Source organism: Helicoverpa armigera, chromosome 6 (genome assembly GCF_030705265.1).
Source record: "Helicoverpa armigera isolate CAAS_96S chromosome 6, ASM3070526v1, whole genome shotgun sequence".
NCBI classification, from domain to species: domain Eukaryota; kingdom Metazoa; phylum Arthropoda; class Insecta; order Lepidoptera; family Noctuidae; genus Helicoverpa; species Helicoverpa armigera.
In genome coordinates this window covers 748,242-769,279 of record NC_087125.1, presented here as the reverse complement: position 1 = coordinate 769,279, position 21,038 = coordinate 748,242, and the positions used below count along the sequence as shown (strand labels likewise).

General features: G+C 42.4%; 2 protein-coding genes across 2 annotated transcripts; one reads left to right on the top strand and one right to left on the bottom strand.

Annotated features, from left to right (window-relative positions):
- Positions 1–385: 385 nt before the first annotated feature.
- Positions 386–1,241, bottom strand: LOC135116981 (uncharacterized). The gene is made up of 2 exons (XM_064035065.1): positions 818–1,241; positions 386–567 (listed from the first exon to the last, which is right to left on the bottom strand). Exons 1-2 carry the CDS (start codon positions 1,239–1,241, stop codon positions 386–388), a joined length of 606 nt encoding a protein of 201 aa, XP_063891135.1.
- A 1,993-nt stretch (positions 1,242–3,234) lies between these two features.
- On the top strand, positions 3,235–20,572 carry LOC110382713 (uncharacterized). The gene is made up of 6 exons (XM_049852107.2): positions 3,235–3,422; positions 4,960–5,179; positions 12,683–12,928; positions 16,743–18,146; positions 18,939–20,141; positions 20,218–20,572. Exons 1-6 carry the CDS (start codon positions 3,308–3,310, stop codon positions 20,453–20,455), a joined length of 3,426 nt encoding a protein of 1,141 aa, XP_049708064.2. The 5' UTR covers positions 3,235–3,307; the 3' UTR covers positions 20,456–20,572.
- Positions 20,573–21,038: the final 466 nt, after the last annotated feature.

Sequence of the window (21,038 nt, the reverse complement as noted above, 5' to 3'; positions counted from 1 at the left end):
CAATCTTGCACATCCCCTTTATTTTTGAAGATGGGCACTAGCGAACTACTGCACCATTCTTGCGGGATGACTTCTTCATGCTGCAACTCATTGAAGAATAAAGTTAGCCACATACATCCGTTCTTCTTTTACACCTTCCATACCTCGGCTGGTATATCATCAGGGCCCAAGGCCTTTCCATTTTTCATACTTTTAAGTGCTCTTTCTACCTCATCCATGCTAATTTCTCTTACCAATCCCTTATTTACTTGTGCCTCTTGGAGTATTCCATCCCAAACATTCTCCTTATTCATAAGCTTTTCAAAATAAACCTTCCATCTCTCTCTTATTTCATCACCTTTACATAAAACCTTGCCAGACTCATCTTTCATGCATTTTATGTGGGTTATGTCCCTCGAGCGTCTCTCTCTTTCGTAATTCGGTAGAGCACTTTTTGGCCTCTTGAACTGTCCAGGGAGTTGTACAACCTCTCCTGCGCCTTAGCTCTGGCAACTGCTACCGCCTTTTTTGCTTTTTTCTTCCATTCCATGTAGATTCTCTTTTTTTCATCCTTCAGGCTTGCATTCACTATTTCATATTTTGCCATTTTTTAAATGGTACTTTCTTTTCTTTCAAAATCTTTTGTACTTCATCATTCATCCACCATGTATCTCTATCTATCAAACCTTTTCCTCTCGACTCTCTGCACACGTTTTTTGCGACTTCCCTTATATGGCTTGCCATTTCACTTCAACATTCATTCACACATCTACTTTCCATCTCCTTCATTTCTAACATTTTGTCCACAACCTGGCTCCTAAACATATCAGCACGGTACATTCTTCCTTCTCTAGCATACTCCACCTAATCCTTGGAGGGGGCCGATCTTTGTTGCTTTTGAGCGAGACAGTTATTTTGACATCCAGGATCACAAGTCGGTGCTGAGTGACTAGTGCTTCGCCTGGCAGCACTTTGCAGTTTTTGACACAGTATAGACTACTCCGCTTCACTAGGAAGTAATCTATCTGTGTCGTGTGGTGGCCGCTCTTATATGTCACGAAGTGCTCCTCTCGTTTATTGAACCACGTGTTTGTTATGGTCAGGTCGAAGGCACAGGCAGCTTGTAGTAATGTTTCACCGCTTGCATTCCGGATTCCAAAACCCCTACCCCCATGCACTCTCTCATATCCATCGCTCTCTCTTCCTACGTGACCATTAAAATCCCCACCCACATAGACTTCCTCACTATCCTGTACATTCATCATCAAGCAGTCAAAGTCCTCCCAAAACTTCTCCTTTACACTCTCCTCGCAGCCTGACTGCGGCGCATAAACACTTATCACGTTTATGGTCTTGCCATCCACAATTCATTTAACCGCTATTAGCCTATCATTCATTCTTTTAACATCTACGACATACATTACTGCTTGCTACATTCTTTCAGCCTGTTGTCCAAAACTATACCCACCCCATTTCTCTTGCCGTCACTTCCACAATAGAAAAACTGATATCCTTCACTCTCTAGCCCTTGCACCCTTCCATTTTGTCTCTTGCAGGCACACTACATTTATTCATGGCCTTTTCAAAACATCTGCTAGCTCTTTTCCTCTTCCAGTCATCGTTCCTACATTCCAACTCGCATACCTCAATCTCAATTCTCTCACACTTTGAGCTTGCATCTTACGTCGCACCCGCCCGTTATGGTGCGACAACCCTATGCTTTATATTCGATCCCATAAAAAATGACTCAACATATCAGGTGCGCGCGACGGTTTGTTCCCACTAGTTCTAAAATGCGGTGTAACAAAATATTAGAACTAGTGGGCATAAAGCGGTAAAACTAATGGGACATTTTGTTCTACTAGACAGAAGAAGTACACTCGGCGGCCTGGGTGACATCTCGCCAAGTCCGTGGTTATTATGTAGGTAGTTGTGATTTTTTTTATTGCTCGCAAAAGATAGCAGTCAGAATACTTAACTTTTTTTTTCATAACTTCCAACAAAAATAAATGAATTTTGTTGGAATATTTACATTAATTTTAAAAAGTTGAACTTTGAAACTTTTTTTTTGGCCGTGGGGTCCGAGTGCTCACGCGCTTGCGAAGCTAAGCGCCTTGTTGACACTTCTCGTGACCCAAGGGCTGGCTTTTATTTCGCACAGAGGTTGAGCATTGCCATCCAACGTGGCAATGCTGCCAGCCTTTTGGGTACATTACCCAGTGACAGCGATGAGGAACAATTTTTTGATGCACAGTATTAATTTTGTTGGAATCTCGTGAATTTCCGTTGTTTGTAATGAATGACTGACTCTTATACGGTGTTCTTATTCTCGCACATATTTATTATATTTACTTTATTTGTTTTTTTTTTTTTATTATTTTTACGTATTTTATTTTTCTCTTTGTGCTAATCGACATATTACATTTACCAGTATATTAACGTATTTAATTTAATGTGATTAGGTACTTGCAGCAGATAGGTGCAGTTATCGATATTTTCTTACCTGTCTATACCAGGCTGCCTTCTTGAACATAAAAAGATAGGCTGCCCAAAGTTTTCATATTCTTTAGGATGAATTCTTTCGATTAGTGTGTTTTTTTTGGTATCAAGTAGGAGCAGAATTCAAAAAAATCAACAGGAGCAGATTGAAAATGAATCATATCCTTGAACAGAATTTTTAGGCAACCATTAACAATACCCTTGTTTATGCAATATTTGATAAAAAAATACTTCTCAATCGGTAAGCAGATCGGTGTAGGTCATCCTTGGTGGGATCATGTACTACTATTTAAACTTTAGGGATCGCTCTAAGGTAGAACCCCTTATTGAGCACTGCCTCTTCTGGTCGTGGGGTGCAGGGGGTTGAGAGAAACACGGTGTTCGGATACCTACCGGATATATTTCGTGTAAACCCCCAGATAGAACCGTTCACTCGGACCTTCGGACTCACGCTCCCATACGTTTTGCTTATCTTGCACTCTAGTTTACATGTGTCCCTACAAAACTATTATTTTATTTACCTATCCAATTTGTCGGTGTGATTGATATAGGTAGGTACTTACATATTGGGACCCCGACCACACAACTCTCTAGTGTTAACAGTCACTGAGATTAAGCGCGGACGGACAGATATGACGAAACTATAAGGATTCCTCGTTGACTACGGAACCTTAAAATGGTGATGCATTCACTCAGCCCGTTACCGATTCGACAATGCCAAGCTACACTCACTGTACCTACTTGATGCGACAGTCGCTGCTCAATAGGACTAGGAGGAAAATTGTGGTTCCCGCTATGGACGCGCCGCGCGGCACTCGCTCCTCGCACGATGTGGCGCGCAGCCGTCGCGTGCGCACTGCTGGCCGTGCTTGCGGCGCCATCTGCTGCTGACTCCAACCAGACCGCCTGCGAGACCCTGCACAGCTATGCGCTCTTGAACTCAAGTAAGTCTACCACCGGCAACATTGACATTATTTCATTAGGTACCTACGTAAAACATGTAGAAGATACCTACATTGTGACGTCAATCACTGAATATTAATACACAAACAATAATACCTACTTCAACACAACGAGACATGCGTTGAGACAGGACAAGCTATCAAAAAGTTATAGTTTATTAGCAGTTCAATTCAAATACAATATTTCTTATTTAAATGTAAATTGCCACCTTCACTAAAGACCGTTCGGCTATCGATGCTGATTTATTAGTATTTTGAAACTCTCGAAATGCAATAATTTAGGAATATTTTGGGACCCTTCGTACTTTATGTAACTTTACCAAAACACATGTACCTAATACCGTGTCTCTGCAAATAAAGATTCTTATTCTATTCTATTTTCAAAGCATTTGATAGCGTCCTCCATGTCACGCCTTTACAGTTACGCTAATACGGTGTCCAAAACCGAGCTTTAAACGCGAAAGGATCATATTTATATCATTGATTGCAATTTCAATCAATCTGATGTCGTGGTTTGTAGCAAACCAGTAGTTTTGCTAAAAAAAAATATCGAAGTCACTTTGCCTAATGTGAAAAACTTAGGATTTATAGAATAGAATAGAATCATTTATTTGCCATAAACATGTGTATACATACATACACACGCGGGTGCATGTATGTAAGATGGTACAATTAAATAAATGAGACGCGGAAATACATGAGAATTGCATTTGACGAACATGATAACTTCGAGAATGTACAGAGATGACAATGTAAGGATCTTATTCTGTTCGAAATACGGCTTACAGCTATCAGATACCTTCAATTTGAACGTCGACCTCAGGCATCTTTTTTGAGCTCTAAAAATGGTCTCCCAATCCGTGGAATTGCCCCAGAATATCAAGCCTTACCTAAGGATAGATTCAGCTATTCCATAGTAGGCTATTAATAATGTTTCTTTTCTTTGATCTGAGGTTTCTGCATTCATTTTGCTTTGTTTTTTAGCTAGGTTTTCTAAGTGAGATTTCCATTTGAGATTTTGGTCTATTACTAAGCCTAAGAATTTAGTCGCGGCAACCGATTGAATTTTATTGTTTTTATATTTAATATCATTATTCTATATTTATTCGTTGACCAAAATAAGTCATTACGGTTTTATTCAAATTAATTTTAAATTGCGCGGTGGCTCTTAATCTGCTTTATATTTTTTTTAATTTCAAAAGTGCTGGAGCTCATTATAATATGTCCAGTAAGTTTGAAACGAGGAAAAAGTAAAGTGCGCATCTACCTTACGGCACGCAATACCTAAAAATCTAACTTTAATATTATTAATCCTTTTGGTTTTCCTCAAAGTCGCTAATTTAGATAAGCATAGCTCGAATGTTAATGTGTTGCGACGAGGGAATTTTGTGTCGGGTGTCTTTTCTGTCGTGTGAAATGATGCAAAATATGTGAGCCACATGGAGACTGTATACGGTCAAAGATGTACACCGTCAATAATAATAATTATTCTCATTTTGTTAATGTATTAACTCCACAGATCTTCGGGCGATAGGCGATCGCAGCGTGTCGGTGGACGGGCTGGAGGTGAGCGTGTCGCTGTACTGGGGCAGCGGGCCGGCGCGCGCCGCCGCCGCGCTGCTGCGCGCGCAGCTGACGCACGTGCACCGCTACCGGCGCGTGCGGCTGCGGCGCGGCCCGCTCTCCACCGCCGCGCTGGCCGCCCTCGTGCCGTTCCACTCCGACGCCAACTACACCGAGTATGTTACTACGCCTAGCTTCACTGCGCTTGCTGCGCTATATATGTTTGCATCCACGCATAAAGGAAATATGAGCGGAGATCCCATGACAGATGTGACCAAAACAATCAGTTACTATTAAACTAACCAGGGGCCCGATTCTCCTAATTTTACTTAAGCGTCATACGATTGACGTTCGACTCGATTCGACTGAGATCCAATCCCGACTCGATTACGATTGAAGCGTATGTGGCATTCCGCTATTTTTTCTTTGAAATAAACGTTTTTATCCTTTTCTGTCATTCAATAATGAATCATTTTGTCTGCAAATGATTTCCGATTGCAAAATGATTGTACAGCAAACTACCGTATAGACCAAAATCACCAAAATTGCAGACCAATCGCACACCAATCAAATGTCATTTGTCAATCGAATACGATTGGTCTTTTATTAGTAGCAGAATGCCCGATATGGTTAAAACTGCTATCGCGATCATATTGCGATTCGATTTTGACATTATTAACTTAGGAGAATCGGGCCCCAGATTGGTGATTTGGTTTTAAAAACAATAGTCGGGGGCCAAAGAAACCTAATGAGGCAATGCAGCTAGTAACGTTCCTCGTCCCCCGAAAAACCGCATTTTACTTTTTGACTTTGAGTTATGACATCGCCGCTAGTCATTTTGTTCTCCATGGCAGAGACTTCCTGTTGTCAGTCATATCGTAAAGCTTACGTGGGTCCTGTTCCGAAAATTTCCAACCCTTACTCACCCCAGTCACTTTCGTCCAATTCCTATCTTACATTTCTTATCTAAAGTGCTTGAGGCTTGTCCTGATAAGCAATTTGCTCGTTTTATTTTCGCCAATAAGGTAGGTAATGAGCCCTTTCCAATCTGGATGTAGGCCGGGCCACAGCACTTCTTTTGCTCTCCTCAAAGTGACTGGTGATATAAGGTGGTTTGTTATGGAAAACGCTAATTTGTCTGGTCAGGATCTGATGATGGGACCCAACCCTGCGAAATCGAGAGCAATTTTCGAACATTTTAGTACGTAGGGTAAAAACTTGATATTAAGGCGTATGTCTGATAACACTATGCAGTGGTGAAGGTTTGAAGCTGATCTGATGATGGAGAACAGAGAAGGTCGAGGGAACTTGACAACTGAATATGTAAACTACATCGTGTTTGGGCTTATATTATTTGTTTTGACGAGACCTTTGCAACTGTGAAGTTTTGGAGCTGACCTGATGATGGAGACTGGTGAAGGTCGAGGGAACTCGACAACTGAATATGTAAACTAACTACCTCGTGTTTGGGCTTATATTATTCGTATTGATGAGAACTTTCCACAAATGCGGATAGTGACAACTATGCTTGTCACAAATATTTTCGCGACTATTATACCAGTAAGGTTCAAAATTAAGGATGTTATAAAAACTAAAAATAAAAACGACTCCCAAAAACACTGAAAAACAAAAAAAAACTATTCTTATATGCATCGGCCTAGAAGTCAGTGTCTAATGGAAGTTCCAGAGTTTATACGCCACCGACTTCTTCAGTGTTTTTGGGAGTCGTTTTTATTTTTAGTTTTTATAACATCCTTAATTTTGAACCTTACTGGTATAATAGTCGCGAAAATATTTAATCACTGGCAAGTTATTTTATTTGTTCCAAACATTTGTCGACTTTTAAGTTATTATTAGTCACTCGGAAAATAATAAGCCAGACCATTTGATTAGATTTTTACAATCGTTCACACGGCAACCCTTCGATTCAATTTTTTCATGTAAACGGTAAAAACGTTCGCAAGAGACTCTGCAGCCAGTTGTATAGTGCCAGTTGTATATTGGAATTCTGTCCTCCATATTGACAACGGACTGATGCAACGCACAAGGGCAACAGCGGGCCACGCGTGCCCGCGGGCCACACGATTCGAATGGACGAGTCGTGTGAACGAGACAACATGAACATAAACGCCACTGCGTGTCGTACTTATTCGATAAAATCGTTTCGGTGACAAATTCGCACGGTATAAGTACGTTAAAATATATTTCTCGAACATGGGATGTTCCTGTATGTACGCCGTGTAAACAATTTTTAAGTTTTCACATATATTCTATTGTCACTAAGTACCTACTCTATTCGATAAAATCTCGTAGATATATACGGTATACGGGAAAATAATCGCCTTGTAACGTGGCCTTATGAAATTTTTAAAGGTAGATTAGACTTTCCGGGGAAACAATTTAGTACTGAATGCTAACAAAACAAAATGCATTAAGTTCACTTTGCCTAATGCAAAAAACCTAGGTCCTAATGTTATCCTAAACAACCAGGTTCTTCAAACCGTTGCATCTACCGTGTTTCTGGGTATAACAGTAGATACAAAACTTCAATGGGGTTCACATATTTCTAGCCTCGCGGGAAGGCTTAGTTCTGCCGCCTACGCCGTTAGGAAAGTCAGACAGTTCCCGGACGTCGACACAGCTCGATTGGTGTATTTCAGTAATTTTCACAGCGTTATGTCCTACGGTATTCTGTTGTGGGGCAAAGCCGCTGATATAGAGAATATATTTATTCTACAAAAACGTGCTATACGTGCGATATACCAATTAGGTACCAGAACTTCCCTCAGAGAGCTGTTTAAAGAAATTGGTATTCTTACTGTGGCATTACAATTCATCTTTGCCAATATACTGTATATTAGACAGAACTTACATTTTTATATACCAAAAAAAGTGAAGTCCATAGCATTAATACAAGAAATAAGCATAAACTGTGTGTACCCTTTCACCGGCTTCATAAAGTGCATGGTTCATTTCTGGGTCTAGGTATTCGTTTCTATAATAAACTTCCTCTGTCTTTATTAGAACAGCCGTTTAATAAATTCAAAGAACAAATTAAGGCTATTCTTATTCAAAAGGCATATTATACAATTAACGATTATTTGAATGATAAAAATAGTTGGTCGCCATGTTGAACGCAAGACAGCTATATTATAATTGTCTTTTTTTTTTGTTTGTGTTTGACATCTTAATTTTACAAACAATTATTATTATACAGAGTTTTTTAGGATTCTTCTCTTATAAGAGAGTATAAAAACCTTTACATGCGGGCCGGGGCCAAGCGTGCAAGGGGATGATTAGATAGAGATTGTGGAAGATAGTGTGGATGATGTCAGAAATTTTCTGGTGATGCGGCAAGTGTTAAGAATGGTGGCTTTTTGAAGCATGTGTAATGTATAAGGAGGCATTTGTAATATGTTGAGGCTTTGTGTAAGGGTTTTAGGTATGATTCTAGTAGATGACATAACTATAGGGACTATGTGGACAGTCTGTGCTTTCCACTGAGTTTTAATTTCAATTGCTAGATCTTGGTATTTTGCAAGTTTTTCTGAAATGGTCGTTTGAATGTTGTGTGAGTTTGGGATGGCAATATCTATTAAATAAACTGTTTTAGTGGTTTTGTCGTGTACTGTGATGTCGGGTCTATTGTAGTGAATGGTTTTGTCTGTGATTATTGTTCGATCCCAGTAAATTTTTTGGTTCCTATTTTCTAAAATGGTTTCGGGTTTATATTTGTAGTAAGGGATCATCTTGTCCAATAGTTTATATCTGTAGCCTAAGTGCTGGTGTATAATGGCTGCAACTTGGTCATGACGGTGTTTATAGTCCGTCTGTGCTAACGATTTACAAGCTCCCGTTATGTGTTGGATTGTTTCAGATGCACTGTTGCAGTGTCTACATAGATCTGTTATTTGATTTGGGTCTTTAATAATGAACTTTCTGTAATTGCGTGTTGCTACGATTTGGTCTTGTATAGCGAGCATAAATCCTTCGGTCTCCGGGAATAGTTCGCCTCTCCTGAGCCATTCGTTCGACTTTGTCTTATCGACGTGTGGCTGGCTCAGAAAAGCTCGGTGTCTTCCGTGTAGGGCTTTATTGGACCATGCTGCTATCTTGTCTTGTGTGCTAGTTAAGTTTTCATTTGTTTGTGTGTTTCTATCGTTTAGGTTGAGCGGTGTAAGTTGTTTGTCTGTGTTGGTTACAAGTCTGTGAAGTGGTGAATGTTCAGTTTTGTTGTGGAAATAATTTCTAAGTGTAGATATTTGTTTGTTGTGGAGATTGTTTATATCTATCAGCCCTCTTCCCCATTCTTGTCTTGGTAGTACGAGGCGTTGTACACATGATTTTGGGTGGTGTTTTCTGTGTTTAGTGAGTTGTGTGTTGATAGTGAGTTGTAATTTTATAATGTCAGTATTAGTCCACTGTACAATGCCAAAAGAGTATGTGAGAATGGGTATCGCAAATGTGTTTATAGCTTTTGTTGTGTTTCTGGAATTGAGATTTCAAACAATTATTATTATTATAAATGTATGTCTCTTCCAGACCTCGGGACTATAGAGTCCCGGATTTTTGGGAGGCGAACGTGGGGCCGAAGCCAACACGCTGAAGCCCTTTTGAGACAACTTTAATAAAATGGTGACACAAAACCGACGATTATCCCTGTATACACTATAGAAATGTACCCAAGGACAATCCCCGGTTCTGTGCTAAACTATTGCTAACTATGGATGAAAACTACTTGGGCTATTGTGATGGGATGCTAATGGACTAGGAATGGGGTAACTACGGGAACTATGGCACCTGCCGATGACAATGTATTAAATACATGTTAAAATGGCAGGTGGAGACTCGCCAACTCACTTACTGGGCCCCCGGGAATCAGTCACTGAAAAGCAACAAGAGGGCAACAGGGACATGAGCGGCTGAGAAGGGTGAGGATACCTCGGCGGACTTTAAACGCAGATCACGCGCTCCCTGTGGGTCCAGCATCACCGGCCCACTCGCCACTTACCACGAGGCACCTACCCTCCGAGCAGGACTAACCTTGCTCTAGCGACTCCACTCTGACCGGCCGATGAAGGCAAGCCAAGAGGCGGGAGACCTATCCCCCGTCATGCTTCACTCCGGCAAGCCGGAGATGGGGGACAGTATACTCTCCCTGGAGCACTCGGATATAGAGCCCCGCGGGGTCGCTACTCCCCGTCATCCGCCTCAGATGCCCTGCGGGGCTTATTATTATTATTTTTACAATTTTATATTTTCATTATTGACCTTACTTGGTTTCACATTATTGACAAGATACATTTACTGTATTTATTATATTTTATTTAAATCATCTATTTATATTTTTTTACACGCTTTTTATTAGCTTCACCTGTATGTTTGTATGTTTGTTTGTAACCGACTTCTTTGGGCGCGATTTTGACCCACTTCAAACGGCCAGATTTCGTTCAAACTTTGTAGATTTATTGAGGACCGATGACAATACACTAATTTGATAAAATTATTCCATTTTTAACCGACTTTCCAAAAAGGAGGAGGTTACACATACACATCGATTACTCCGAGGTTTATAGACCGATTTACGTGATTCTTTTTTTGTTCGACTCGGAATAGCTGCCAGTTGGTCCCATAGTCATCAGGTCAGGATCTGATGATGGAAACCCTGAGAAATCGAGGGCAACCTTCGAAAGTTGTAGGCATACATAGGGTAAAAACTTGACACTCAGGTGTACGCCTAAAAGCACTATTCAACTGTGAAGATTTGGAGCTGACCTGATGATGGAGACCAGAGAGGGTCCAGGGAACTCGACAACTGAATATGTAAACTACCTCGTGTTTGGGCTTAAATTATTTGTATTGACAAGACCTTTGCAACAGTGAAGGTTTGGAGCTGACCTGATGATGGAGACCAGAGAAAGTCGAGGGAACTCGACAACTGAATATGTAAACTACCTCGTGTTTGGGCTTAAATTATTTGTATTGACAAGACCTATGCAACAGTGAAGGTTGGGAGCTTAAATTATTTGTATTGATGACAAGACCTATGCAACAGTGAAGGTTGGGAGCTGACCTGATGATTGAGACCAGAGAAAGTCGAGGGAACTCGACAACTGAATATGTAAAATACCTCGTTTGGCCTTATATTCTTTGTATTGATGAGAACTTCCCACTTGTATGGGCAGTGACCACTATTCGTATCACTGAGAAGCTTTAAACAAAAAAAAGTAGAAAATAAATAATAGTTTAAAAAAAAACTAAAAAACACGCTTTTTATAGAAAACCGAACTAAAAATTAGAAAATAAATTTCAATGAATATAAATTAATAATAGTGTGAATACAAAAAAAAATATTAAAAAAAAAGCGTGGGGTGCATGGTGTCAATAGTTATAAATATTTTATTGACAGATATGAGTAGAGTGATTTTCATTTCGATAAGACCTTAAAAAGCACCCCACGCTTTTTTTAAATATTTTTTTTTGTATTCACACTATTATTAATTTATATTCATTGAAATTTATTTTCTAATTTTTAGTTCGGTTTTCTATAAAAAGCGTGTTTTTTAGTTTTTTTTTTAACTATTTTTTCCTTTGGATTACAGTAAATAAGGACCACTACTTAGTGCGATAATTGATCCTGATATTGAGTTGTGTAGCTGTGAGTACGTCATGCTCCCTTAGACGGCACTGCTTGCGGTAGCGTCGGCGGTCGGGTAGCCTCCCTCCCTCAAAGATGTGCGAGGGGGGCGATGGCTGATCCTCGCGTTATGCTCGTGAACGGGTGCTGCTTGTGGTGCCAGGTCGTCTTACTGACTATACTATAAGTAATATTATATAATTTTGTAAACTCTTTTCTTATACTTCTTTTTTTTTACTGGCTGAGCGGTCCAATTTACTAGATTCATTACTTACCCATGTTGTACATTACATAGGGTTGCAATAGAATATCACATGAAGGTGGGCACTCCCTCATAAACTATTATAAATATTGGAGGCTATACATTTTTTTTTTTCACATCATATTTATTCAATGCTTGAGTTAGACAAGTTACGTAGGGTGAGTGCTAGCTAGCATGTGGTGGATTTTATAAATCATTTTAAATGTAATTTTATTTTATTTTATGACAATATTGCGTATTGCATACTGCAATATACTCACTGTACTTTGTTGAAAGGTTCTTTTAACCTACAGACAGACATGTGTTGCTGGGGAGTTTGTTGCGCCACTCCTTCTTCCCAGTAAAAACACATAGGAAGTGGTGAAGGGTGGGCGTTTTGGGGGCTGTCTTATGTAATTTTTTTTTCTGACGTTCGAAAAGTGCTGTTTTGCAGCCAAGTTTGAATAAATGAGTTTTGATTTTGATTGATTCGGATCGTTTGAGTTATAATTAGTTTTAGTGGTCATTCAGGAAGGAAAATTGCATAGAATGTGTGACAGTATTTTATGTCGTAAATGGAATATGAGAGGTTAAAGAGCAGGGCTGTTTTATTAAAATTTTGTCTCATCGAATAGTCGTGTTTCTTTTAATATACCTAAGCTCCCACATAACATGGCCACCAGAACCTCAGATCTGATCAGATTTGAACCTCTTGCAATCTTTTCGTAGTAAGAAGCCTGACAGCCGGAACCGACTGATTCACTGACCGACTTAAAAATGTATGTAAATTTTGTGGTACAGTTTGGTGATAGGCTTATCGACCGCGTGGAGTCCAGAGAGTGCGCCACCCTGGGTGCCGTCAGCGGGCCGCAAGAGCAGCTTGGCGGGGCCGCGGCTGAGCGAGTTCGGCGCGAGCCCCGTGCCCGCGCATTGCCGCCTGTTCGCCGTGCTGGCGGCCGCGCACCGGCAGCCGCGCTGCGCCGGCCTCTCGCGCCACCTCACCCGCGCCGACCTCGCCGCGCTTGCCCACTGTGGCTTTAAACATCAGTAAGTATGCCGTTTAAAATCAGAAACTGATTTATATAATACTACCTATAGTCTGTTTTTTGATCTCGTAGACTAAATTGACACTTGCAAAATGTCAAACTTACAAAATAATGTTGCCAGCTCTTTTGTGCAGTGTTGTACCTACGATACCGATTTCTTGAATTCAAAGTTCTATATTTAAAATCCACGTACGTACATACGGCTGCAAGACGTGCAAACTGCCAGGAAAATCTGACCACGTAACGCCATGCGTAATCCGACCATGATTCAATGCCTTTAAAATTAAACAAAAAAAAAATAGACACCACCAGTCAGTGTTGTTCCCGTACGCGTTAAAACGACAATCTTAACCCTTTTCTCTTACGAAACGGCAAAACTTAAAAAATACGGCAGCTATGGAACTTGACACCATACGAACTGATAATTCAGAATATTCCTCAGACATTATCAAAATCAGACATTATATTATTCAGTCATTATCTGAATCAGATTAACTCGCATGCCAGTAATTAAATTATGTAATTAAAAATATATGTTTTACATTATTAATGTTGTATTATTAGGTTTCAAATAAGTACCTACACATTATTTCAGGATAACGTATTGTAAAAAACGATAGTTGATTTTATTAACGGTAAGTTTTGGTTGTGCCACATCACTATTTAAAAATTGCAATAAACTGACCACACTCGTAATGTCAGTTTAGTCTACGAATTTAAAAAACAGACTATAGTAGGTTCCGATACCTATGTTGATATTACTCATACCCCTTGGTAAAACCCGGTGTCTGAGTTACTGGCTTCTGACTACCCGTAACGACTGCCAAGGATGTTCATTGACAGCCGGGACCTACAGTTTAACGTGCCCTCCAAAAAACACAGTCATTGGTGTCCAAGATAACACTTAGAAAGTACATACAAAGTTAAAAGAGTTGCATTGGTACCCACTAGGCCACCATGACAACTTGCTTGTGGTTAGAGACGCCTGACAGATAAATGGGTACTTATTTTAAACGACTTCAAAAAAGAAGGTTCTCAGTTCGTTTGTTTTTATGTGTGTATGTATGTTTGTCCGCGATTATCTCGCGATATTTGGCGATTTTCAGAAAAGTATTTGTTACAACTAGGATAATATTTTAGTGCTTTAACCGATTGAAAAAAAGAGGTTCTGATTTTTTGTATGATATGAATGTAGTTAATAATATTACTATCTATCTATATGTAGTGGCCTTATCGTAGACTTGACCACTTCATGAAAAGACACGACCATTTCATGAAATGGTCGCGTTTCATGAAACGTTTCACTGTCTATTGGCCACATCATGATGTGGCTAGGGCAAATCAATGATAAGCAATCGTTTCTCGATATGTGCAACTGAAAGCTCGGCTTCTTCATGAAATGGTCAAAATTAATTGATCACATCGTGAAATAGTTGTGTAAATTGACCCTAGGGGCGCTGCCAGCGCTTTCTTTATGTTCATGAAATGCTCGAGCTTTTCATGAAGTGGTCAAATCTACGATATGGCTACGACATATACATATGTATAATAAAATTGTAGGAAAGTCAAAACTGTACATTGAATATTTTCTTAAAAGAATACTTGGGGGGTGATTTATAATCGATTCTGAACCCAAATAGGTATGTAGTTTTAACCTGTTTATCTGTAGGTAGGTATGTCCGGAGTAAACTCAAAAAGTACTGCACGGATTTACTTCAAATTTTGCATGAATATTACTTATAAGTAGGTCGGGTCAGGACATGGGCTACATATTATTACGCTATCATCTACAGGGGATAAGCAATGAACCAATATTTCTGTTAATTGTTCTGTAGAAGTTTTGAAGAAGAGAAGTGAGATATTACAATGCATATTTCGACGGCTCCTAAGTATACTGAGTCAACTATCAAATTTTGCGAATTGCACTTTTTGTGTATTAACACAAATAACAATAACAATATTGTAAACTAGCTTCTGCCAGCGGTTTCACCCGCATCCCGTGGGAACTACTTCCCGTACCGGGATAAAAGGTAGCCTATAGCCTTCTTCGATAAATGGGCTATCTAACACTGAAATACATTTTCAAATCGGACCAGTAGTTCCTGAGATTAGCGCGTTCAAACAAACAAACAAACTCTTCAGCTTTATAATATCAGTATAGATATGTTATGGACCAAGTGATAAATTGGGCAGTATACATAATGCCCGGTCATTATGAATAATGCCCAATATGAGAGTACAATTTGATAATAATTATTCAAACAATCAAATTGACCGGGCAGTCCGGGCACTATACATATTGCCCGTGACCTTTTGGGCAAAGTAATACAAACATATTTAATTTCATTTTTTTATTGTTATTGACATTTAACTTAAAATAAACTAAATATAACACATCCCATATCAATTGACAGAGCATAGAAGTAAGCATGCAACATGCAGCAAGCATGGCTTCTGTCACGGCTCCGGCGCTGCGGGGCTCCGGCGGTCCCATGCGAGCTTATCGTCGCAAATGGTTTTCACGCTCACCACCGCAGCTTCGGCTTGCGCCTCAGACGCGGCGGCGAGCCTTAAAACTACCTGCGCCTCAGCTCGCAGGCCGCCTCGCCCCTCCGCGCCTACACGGTTTTGAATTGCACTCTAGGGGTAGGGCAGACAAGACTACGTGGAGTCGGTTTTGCAGCGATTCGTTTTCGTCACTAAGTTCGAGCCAAGAAAAATGAGATCAAGAAAAACGAGACCGAGTTAGTAAATTAGATGACAATTGTCCAATTAATAGTTTTGTGGCTAGACTTATAATTTCCCATTAAAATAGAACATATAATTTAAAACAATAATCATAAAATATGTAGCAAGTAACAGGATTTATTTATTAGAACAACTGCCACCCTCGCAACGCATAAAATATAGCTTTATTATCAAATTGCCCAACTATCATGTAGCAATATAATAATGCCCGTGCAATGTGATAAATAATGAAGTTAAGATAGTTATTAATCACTTGGCCCGATAAAGCTAGACATTATTCATAATGCTCGGGCATTATAAATAATGCCCGAATTAATCACATGGTCCATAACAGATACACAAAAAAGTGCAATTCGCAAATTTTGTTAGTTGACTCAGTATACTTAGGAGCAGTCGATTTGAAAGTTGGCCAATATTTGGTTGAGTTGTCATCTATGTTTGCATTGAAAAATTGCGCTTTACCTTTAAGATACTTGAATAGAAAAATAAAATTTAATGCAAACTAGGTTCAGTCAAGGTTAAAGTGGCGCCATCTATTGCAAATAGAAAAAAAAAACAGACAAAGATAATGAATATTATTTAGAAGAAGAAGGGCAGGGCAAACCTTTATATATTTTAATCATGCTTACATCAATAGGGGATAGGAAATAAGCTTAACGTTTGATCGTTTTCTAAAATCACGTTATATCTCCAAGCAACAAGTGCAGGCAGAATAAATTTGTAATTTATATTTTTTTTTTGTGCTGTCGCATGTTTTCACATGTTTAAAGTTGCTCCTTATAAAAAAATAATCCGTACAATCGGAGTGTTATCAACGTTATTGCATTACTTACCGATATTAATTTTAGTAAGAACAGTCTATACAAAATATTTGACTGTTACTTCCAGTTACTTTCATTCGGTAATTATCGCTACAAAATGTTGATTTGTTTGAATGTTGGAACACAAGTTTTTTTTTTTACATATATTTTGACATATAACAATTCTATACTGGCCACGCAGATGAAGTCGCGGGCAGCAGCTAAAAGTACTACTACTAATAGAAGTTTTTATATTTGTCGTTTTAGAATCAACGGCTCCGCGTTTGACCTGTTCGTCGTGGACGAGTGCAACAGCACGCGGCTGCGCGCCTGCGCCCTCGACTATGGAACCACGTTCTCGCCCAAGGCCATGAACAGAACCGACCTCTATCACAAGTTGAACGCCATCACAAACAACACTGAATCGTTTTTCTTTTTAGATTTTGACATTTGGGAGGGAGAAGAGACAGTGCGTGCGTTAAACGTACCTTGTCGGGAACAGGAAGTTGATATGCGCATCGGTGATATAGCCATGTTACAGACATACGCGCCGCAGTTGTTTCGATTTATTTACAATTTTAAACCTTCCGCAACATCTTTGAGGCAAATTCTTGAACGTGAAGCAAACGGCGATAATATTGATGAAGCGGCATGCACTTGGGTGATTGAAAACGAAAAATATAAGATTGACAAAAGTACCCTGATGGATTATGATGCGTCTGGATACGTAGTCGTCATATTTGTATGTAATGACGATTCCTTCAAAGATCGTTACAGATATGAGTTGTTTCCATTCTTGGGTAAACATATTACAAATGAGATGAAACAAGTGACGTCATATGTAACTTTCAGAAAATATACAATTAATTGTACTAGTGAAGACGATATGAGTGCACATTTTGAAATGCTGACGACGACTGTGGAACTATACCGACTACTAGGGGTGGTGTCGATGTCGGTGGAGGGCGCGCAGAAGGCGTCGGCCCTGGCGGCGCCGCGCCACGTGCCGCTCATGCTGGCGGACGTGGCGCCGGAGTTCGGCGGCAACACCACGTGGCGCGTGGCCGCCCGCGTGCTGCACGTGGCGAGCGCGCTCACGCACTTCGTGCGCAGCTCAGGCTGGGCGCGCCTCGCCGTCTTGACGCAGCCCACCAAGCTGGCTGCGGACTACTGGGACGCGCTCCGACACAACACCACCATCACCTTCGGCCACTTCCAGTTACCGCTCCGCATCACGAGGCATAAGGCGAAGGAAACCATAGACAGTCTGCGAGCAGCGAACGCGCGTATCGTGTTTATTAATGCAGATTCTAAATCTGCCGCAGTGATCCTTGCTGTAGCCGACGAGAATGGTATGACCTACCACAACGGTTTCGTGTGGATTGTGCGCGATTGGCGTCCGACGACCGACACGAATACATCATGTCATGAAGCCCGCCGGATAACTCACTTTGTGCTGTCTCTTTGGATGCGAGACTCGCGGGACATCCCGTTTCGTGAAGGAAATAATGTACTTCAAGAACACCTGAGTGCGAAATTTAAGGACAGGCCCTGGCCACCTCACGCTGTGTCCATTGCAAACGCATTTCTAACTCTAACGATTGGTTTTAAAAATGTTTTCAAACAAAACCCGAGCACGCGATATGACCTGCATAACAAACAAGTAACCAGGTACGTAAATACTCGTAGACTTGTATCTATTCTTCTATCTCTATGACTCAAAAGCTGTCTTTATTTTCCAAACGTATTTCAAGAAAGTAGATATAATTAAGTCATAGACGCGATATCAAACCACGTCAAACACGTGTTGCATATCTAGCAGCGAAGTCCACTGCGATAGTTTACCTGATTTTTGCAACTTTTAGGTACAGCTTTTTCAACGGTCCGTTTTACTGTGTTCAATCACCAGCTTAACTACATTATTACCTTAATGTTACGTAGGTAGTCGCTTCTAATGTTTTAAATACTTTGTACCTATATACAGTTACCCCCGTTTTGACATGCTTTAGTTGGTACTTACGTAGTTATTTTTTGCTTCTTATAGGGTTTAGCGTTTTTATTACTTTTGATTAGGTAGGTACTCAAATAATTTTGAAGCTATTAATTTATTTATTTAGGAAATGCTACGAACGTCTCGCCCTCAGTCTTCTCTTTCGTACGTATTTTGTTTTGGGTGCTGTCAGCCTCTTAACGTGCTTTCCGATGCACGGGCACGGGCACGGGGGTATCAATCACCAACTTCCAGACTCTGGGCTGGTTTCTGAAAGTTTCTCAAACCTGCAAAGCAATTACGGCCCGCGAATCGACACCCTGTGCACAGTAGCCGCGGTACGCGAATACTTGACCAACTAGGAAGAATATCAGATTTTGAGCAATCGCAGTTGAGGACCTCGTAGCAAAATGTTTTTACTATCAAGTATTTTGTAAAAAGTAAATAAGTAGTACGTATTTGAAACTCGACAGATTACTCCATAACAAAATCACAGAAAACCCAGCGCCCGGTGTCAACCAAGACCTCCACTTCAAGAATCGATCCATCGAAGAGACGGCCGTGTTCGCAGACCAGTGGTGCGGAGCGCAGTTCCAGCAGCGGCTGGGCAGGTGGCGCGTGAACGCGAGCAGCGGCGCAGTGCGCGGCAACTACACGCCGCCCGGCGACCTGCCGCGGCACGACGGCGCGTCGCGCTGCATGGTGAGCAGCGGCGACGCCTTCGACCCGGCCTGCTACGATGCTGCGTGCGCCAGTGCGCTGCTGCTCTCGCTGCTGGCGTGCGGCGCGCTGCTGCTAACGCGCCGCGTGCTGCTGCGCCGCCTGGAGCGCGAGCGCCACGAGCAGCAGATCCAAGCCGTCGCACGCCGCCAGCACGTGGCCGCGGTGTTGGCCGCTTACCTGGTGGAGCGCGACGCGCTGGAACTGCGCGAGGAGCTGGGTGCCGGTCGCTTCGGCAGCGTGCGGCTGGCTCGACTGCGCACGTCCACGCACGGCACGCGCTATATCGCCGCCAAGGCTCTGCGCGCTAACGCCGCGCCGGCCGAAGAGAGCGAGTTTCTCCGCGAAGCGTGCACCATCGCCTCGCTCGACCACCCGCACATCGTGCGGCTGGTGGGCGTGTGCATCGCGGATGGGCCACCGCTTGTGCTCATGGAGCTGGCGTTCTTCGGCGACTTACTGGGGTACCTGCGCGCACGACGCCACCTGGTGGAGGGCGCAGGCACGGAGGCGCCGCCGGCGAGCGGCGAGGCGGAGCACGTGTCGGCGGGCGCGCTGACGCGGCTGGCGCGCGAGGCGGCCGAGGCGCTGCGCTACCTGGGCGCGCGCGGCGTGGTGCACCGCGACGTCCGCGCCGCCAACTGCCTGGTGGACGTGCGGCGCTCGCTGAAGCTGGCCGACTTCGGCATGGCGCGCGACACGGTGGCGGGCGCGGACGGAGCGCCCGAGTACGCGTGCCGGCGCCGCGGGCTCTTCCCCGTGCTGTGGATGGCGCCCGAGAGCCTGGCGCACGGCGTGTTCTCGGCCGCGTCCGACGTGTGGGCGTTCGGAGTGCTGCTGCTCGAGCTGGTGACGCTGGGCGCGCGGCCGTACGGCAGCATGTCGCCGCTGTGCGTGCTGGAGTACGTGGCGGGAGGCGGGTCGCCGCCGCTGCCGCTGGACGCGTCGCCACAGATGTGAGTAGAGCTTGGCGCGGGCGCGGGAGGCGCGGGAGCTAGAGGCGCGGCTGACGCTGACGGACGCGTGTTGCAGGCGCGGGCTGGCGCGGCTGTGCTGGCAGCGCGCGGCCGAGCGCCGGCCGGCGGCGGCGGAGCTGGCGGCGTACCTGGCGGCGTGGCCGCGCGCGCTGCGCCCGGCGCTGCTGAGCGAGCGCGACGAGCCGGCCGACGCTGACAGCGGCATCGGGGACTCGCCCTCTACGGAGCTGCTGCCTCCTGACTCGCCTCTTCTCTCCCTTGATCAGCTCGATGTGCTAGGTGTAACACACTGACCTAATAATATGTTACCCAACGTTTTTTCATTAGATAATATTGCATATCGATGTACCTACATAAATAATTTTATCAATAATATTAAGGAATAAATAAGCGCAACGATCATAAACCTATATCTAGATATATAGTTACTGGTATACTTAAGGTGTAATAAGATATATTTTCATTTCATTTATATCAGCAACAATGTTAAGCGTGGTGATTAACGCTCAATCCTTCTCCGTGCAAGAGGAGGACTGTGCTCAGCAGTGGGACGATAAAAAGGAAAAAAAACAATAAAAGAACAATGTTTACATTATACGCATAAAAATAACCATAACAAACATTAGCCTTTAAATCTTAAGCTGATTAAGTAAGTATCATGGATCATTTCCTAATTTCCATTTGACATAATTTCCCAGCTGTGTATGTTGGGGTCGGCTTCCAATCTAACCGGATGCGGCTGAGTACCAGTGTTTTGCAAGGACCGACGGCCTATCTGACCTCCGCAACCCAGTTTTTTAATTTAGATAATTTTTGCCAGAAAAGATCGGTGGTTGGTGTCGGGTTTGTAGCAGTCGCATTGGCAGAGCCTGCACA

Excerpts from the sequence above, each read along its gene's own strand:
- LOC135116981 (XM_064035065.1), bottom strand. The coding sequence starts at position 1,241 with ATGAATGTACAGGATAGTGAGGAAGTCTATGTGGGTGGGGATTTTAAT. Across the intron at positions 568-817 it reads TATGCTAGAGAAGGAAGAAT|TGAATGCAAGCCTGAAGGAT; the intron begins GTACCGTGCTGA and ends AATATGAAATAG.
- LOC110382713 (XM_049852107.2), top strand. The coding sequence starts at position 3,308 with ATGTGGCGCGCAGCCGTCGCGTGCGCACTGCTGGCCGTGCTTGCGGCG. Across the intron at positions 12,929-16,742 it reads CACTGTGGCTTTAAACATCA|AATCAACGGCTCCGCGTTTG; the intron begins GTAAGTATGCCG and ends TTGTCGTTTTAG. Across the intron at positions 18,147-18,938 it reads CATAACAAACAAGTAACCAG|ATTACTCCATAACAAAATCA; the intron begins GTACGTAAATAC and ends GAAACTCGACAG.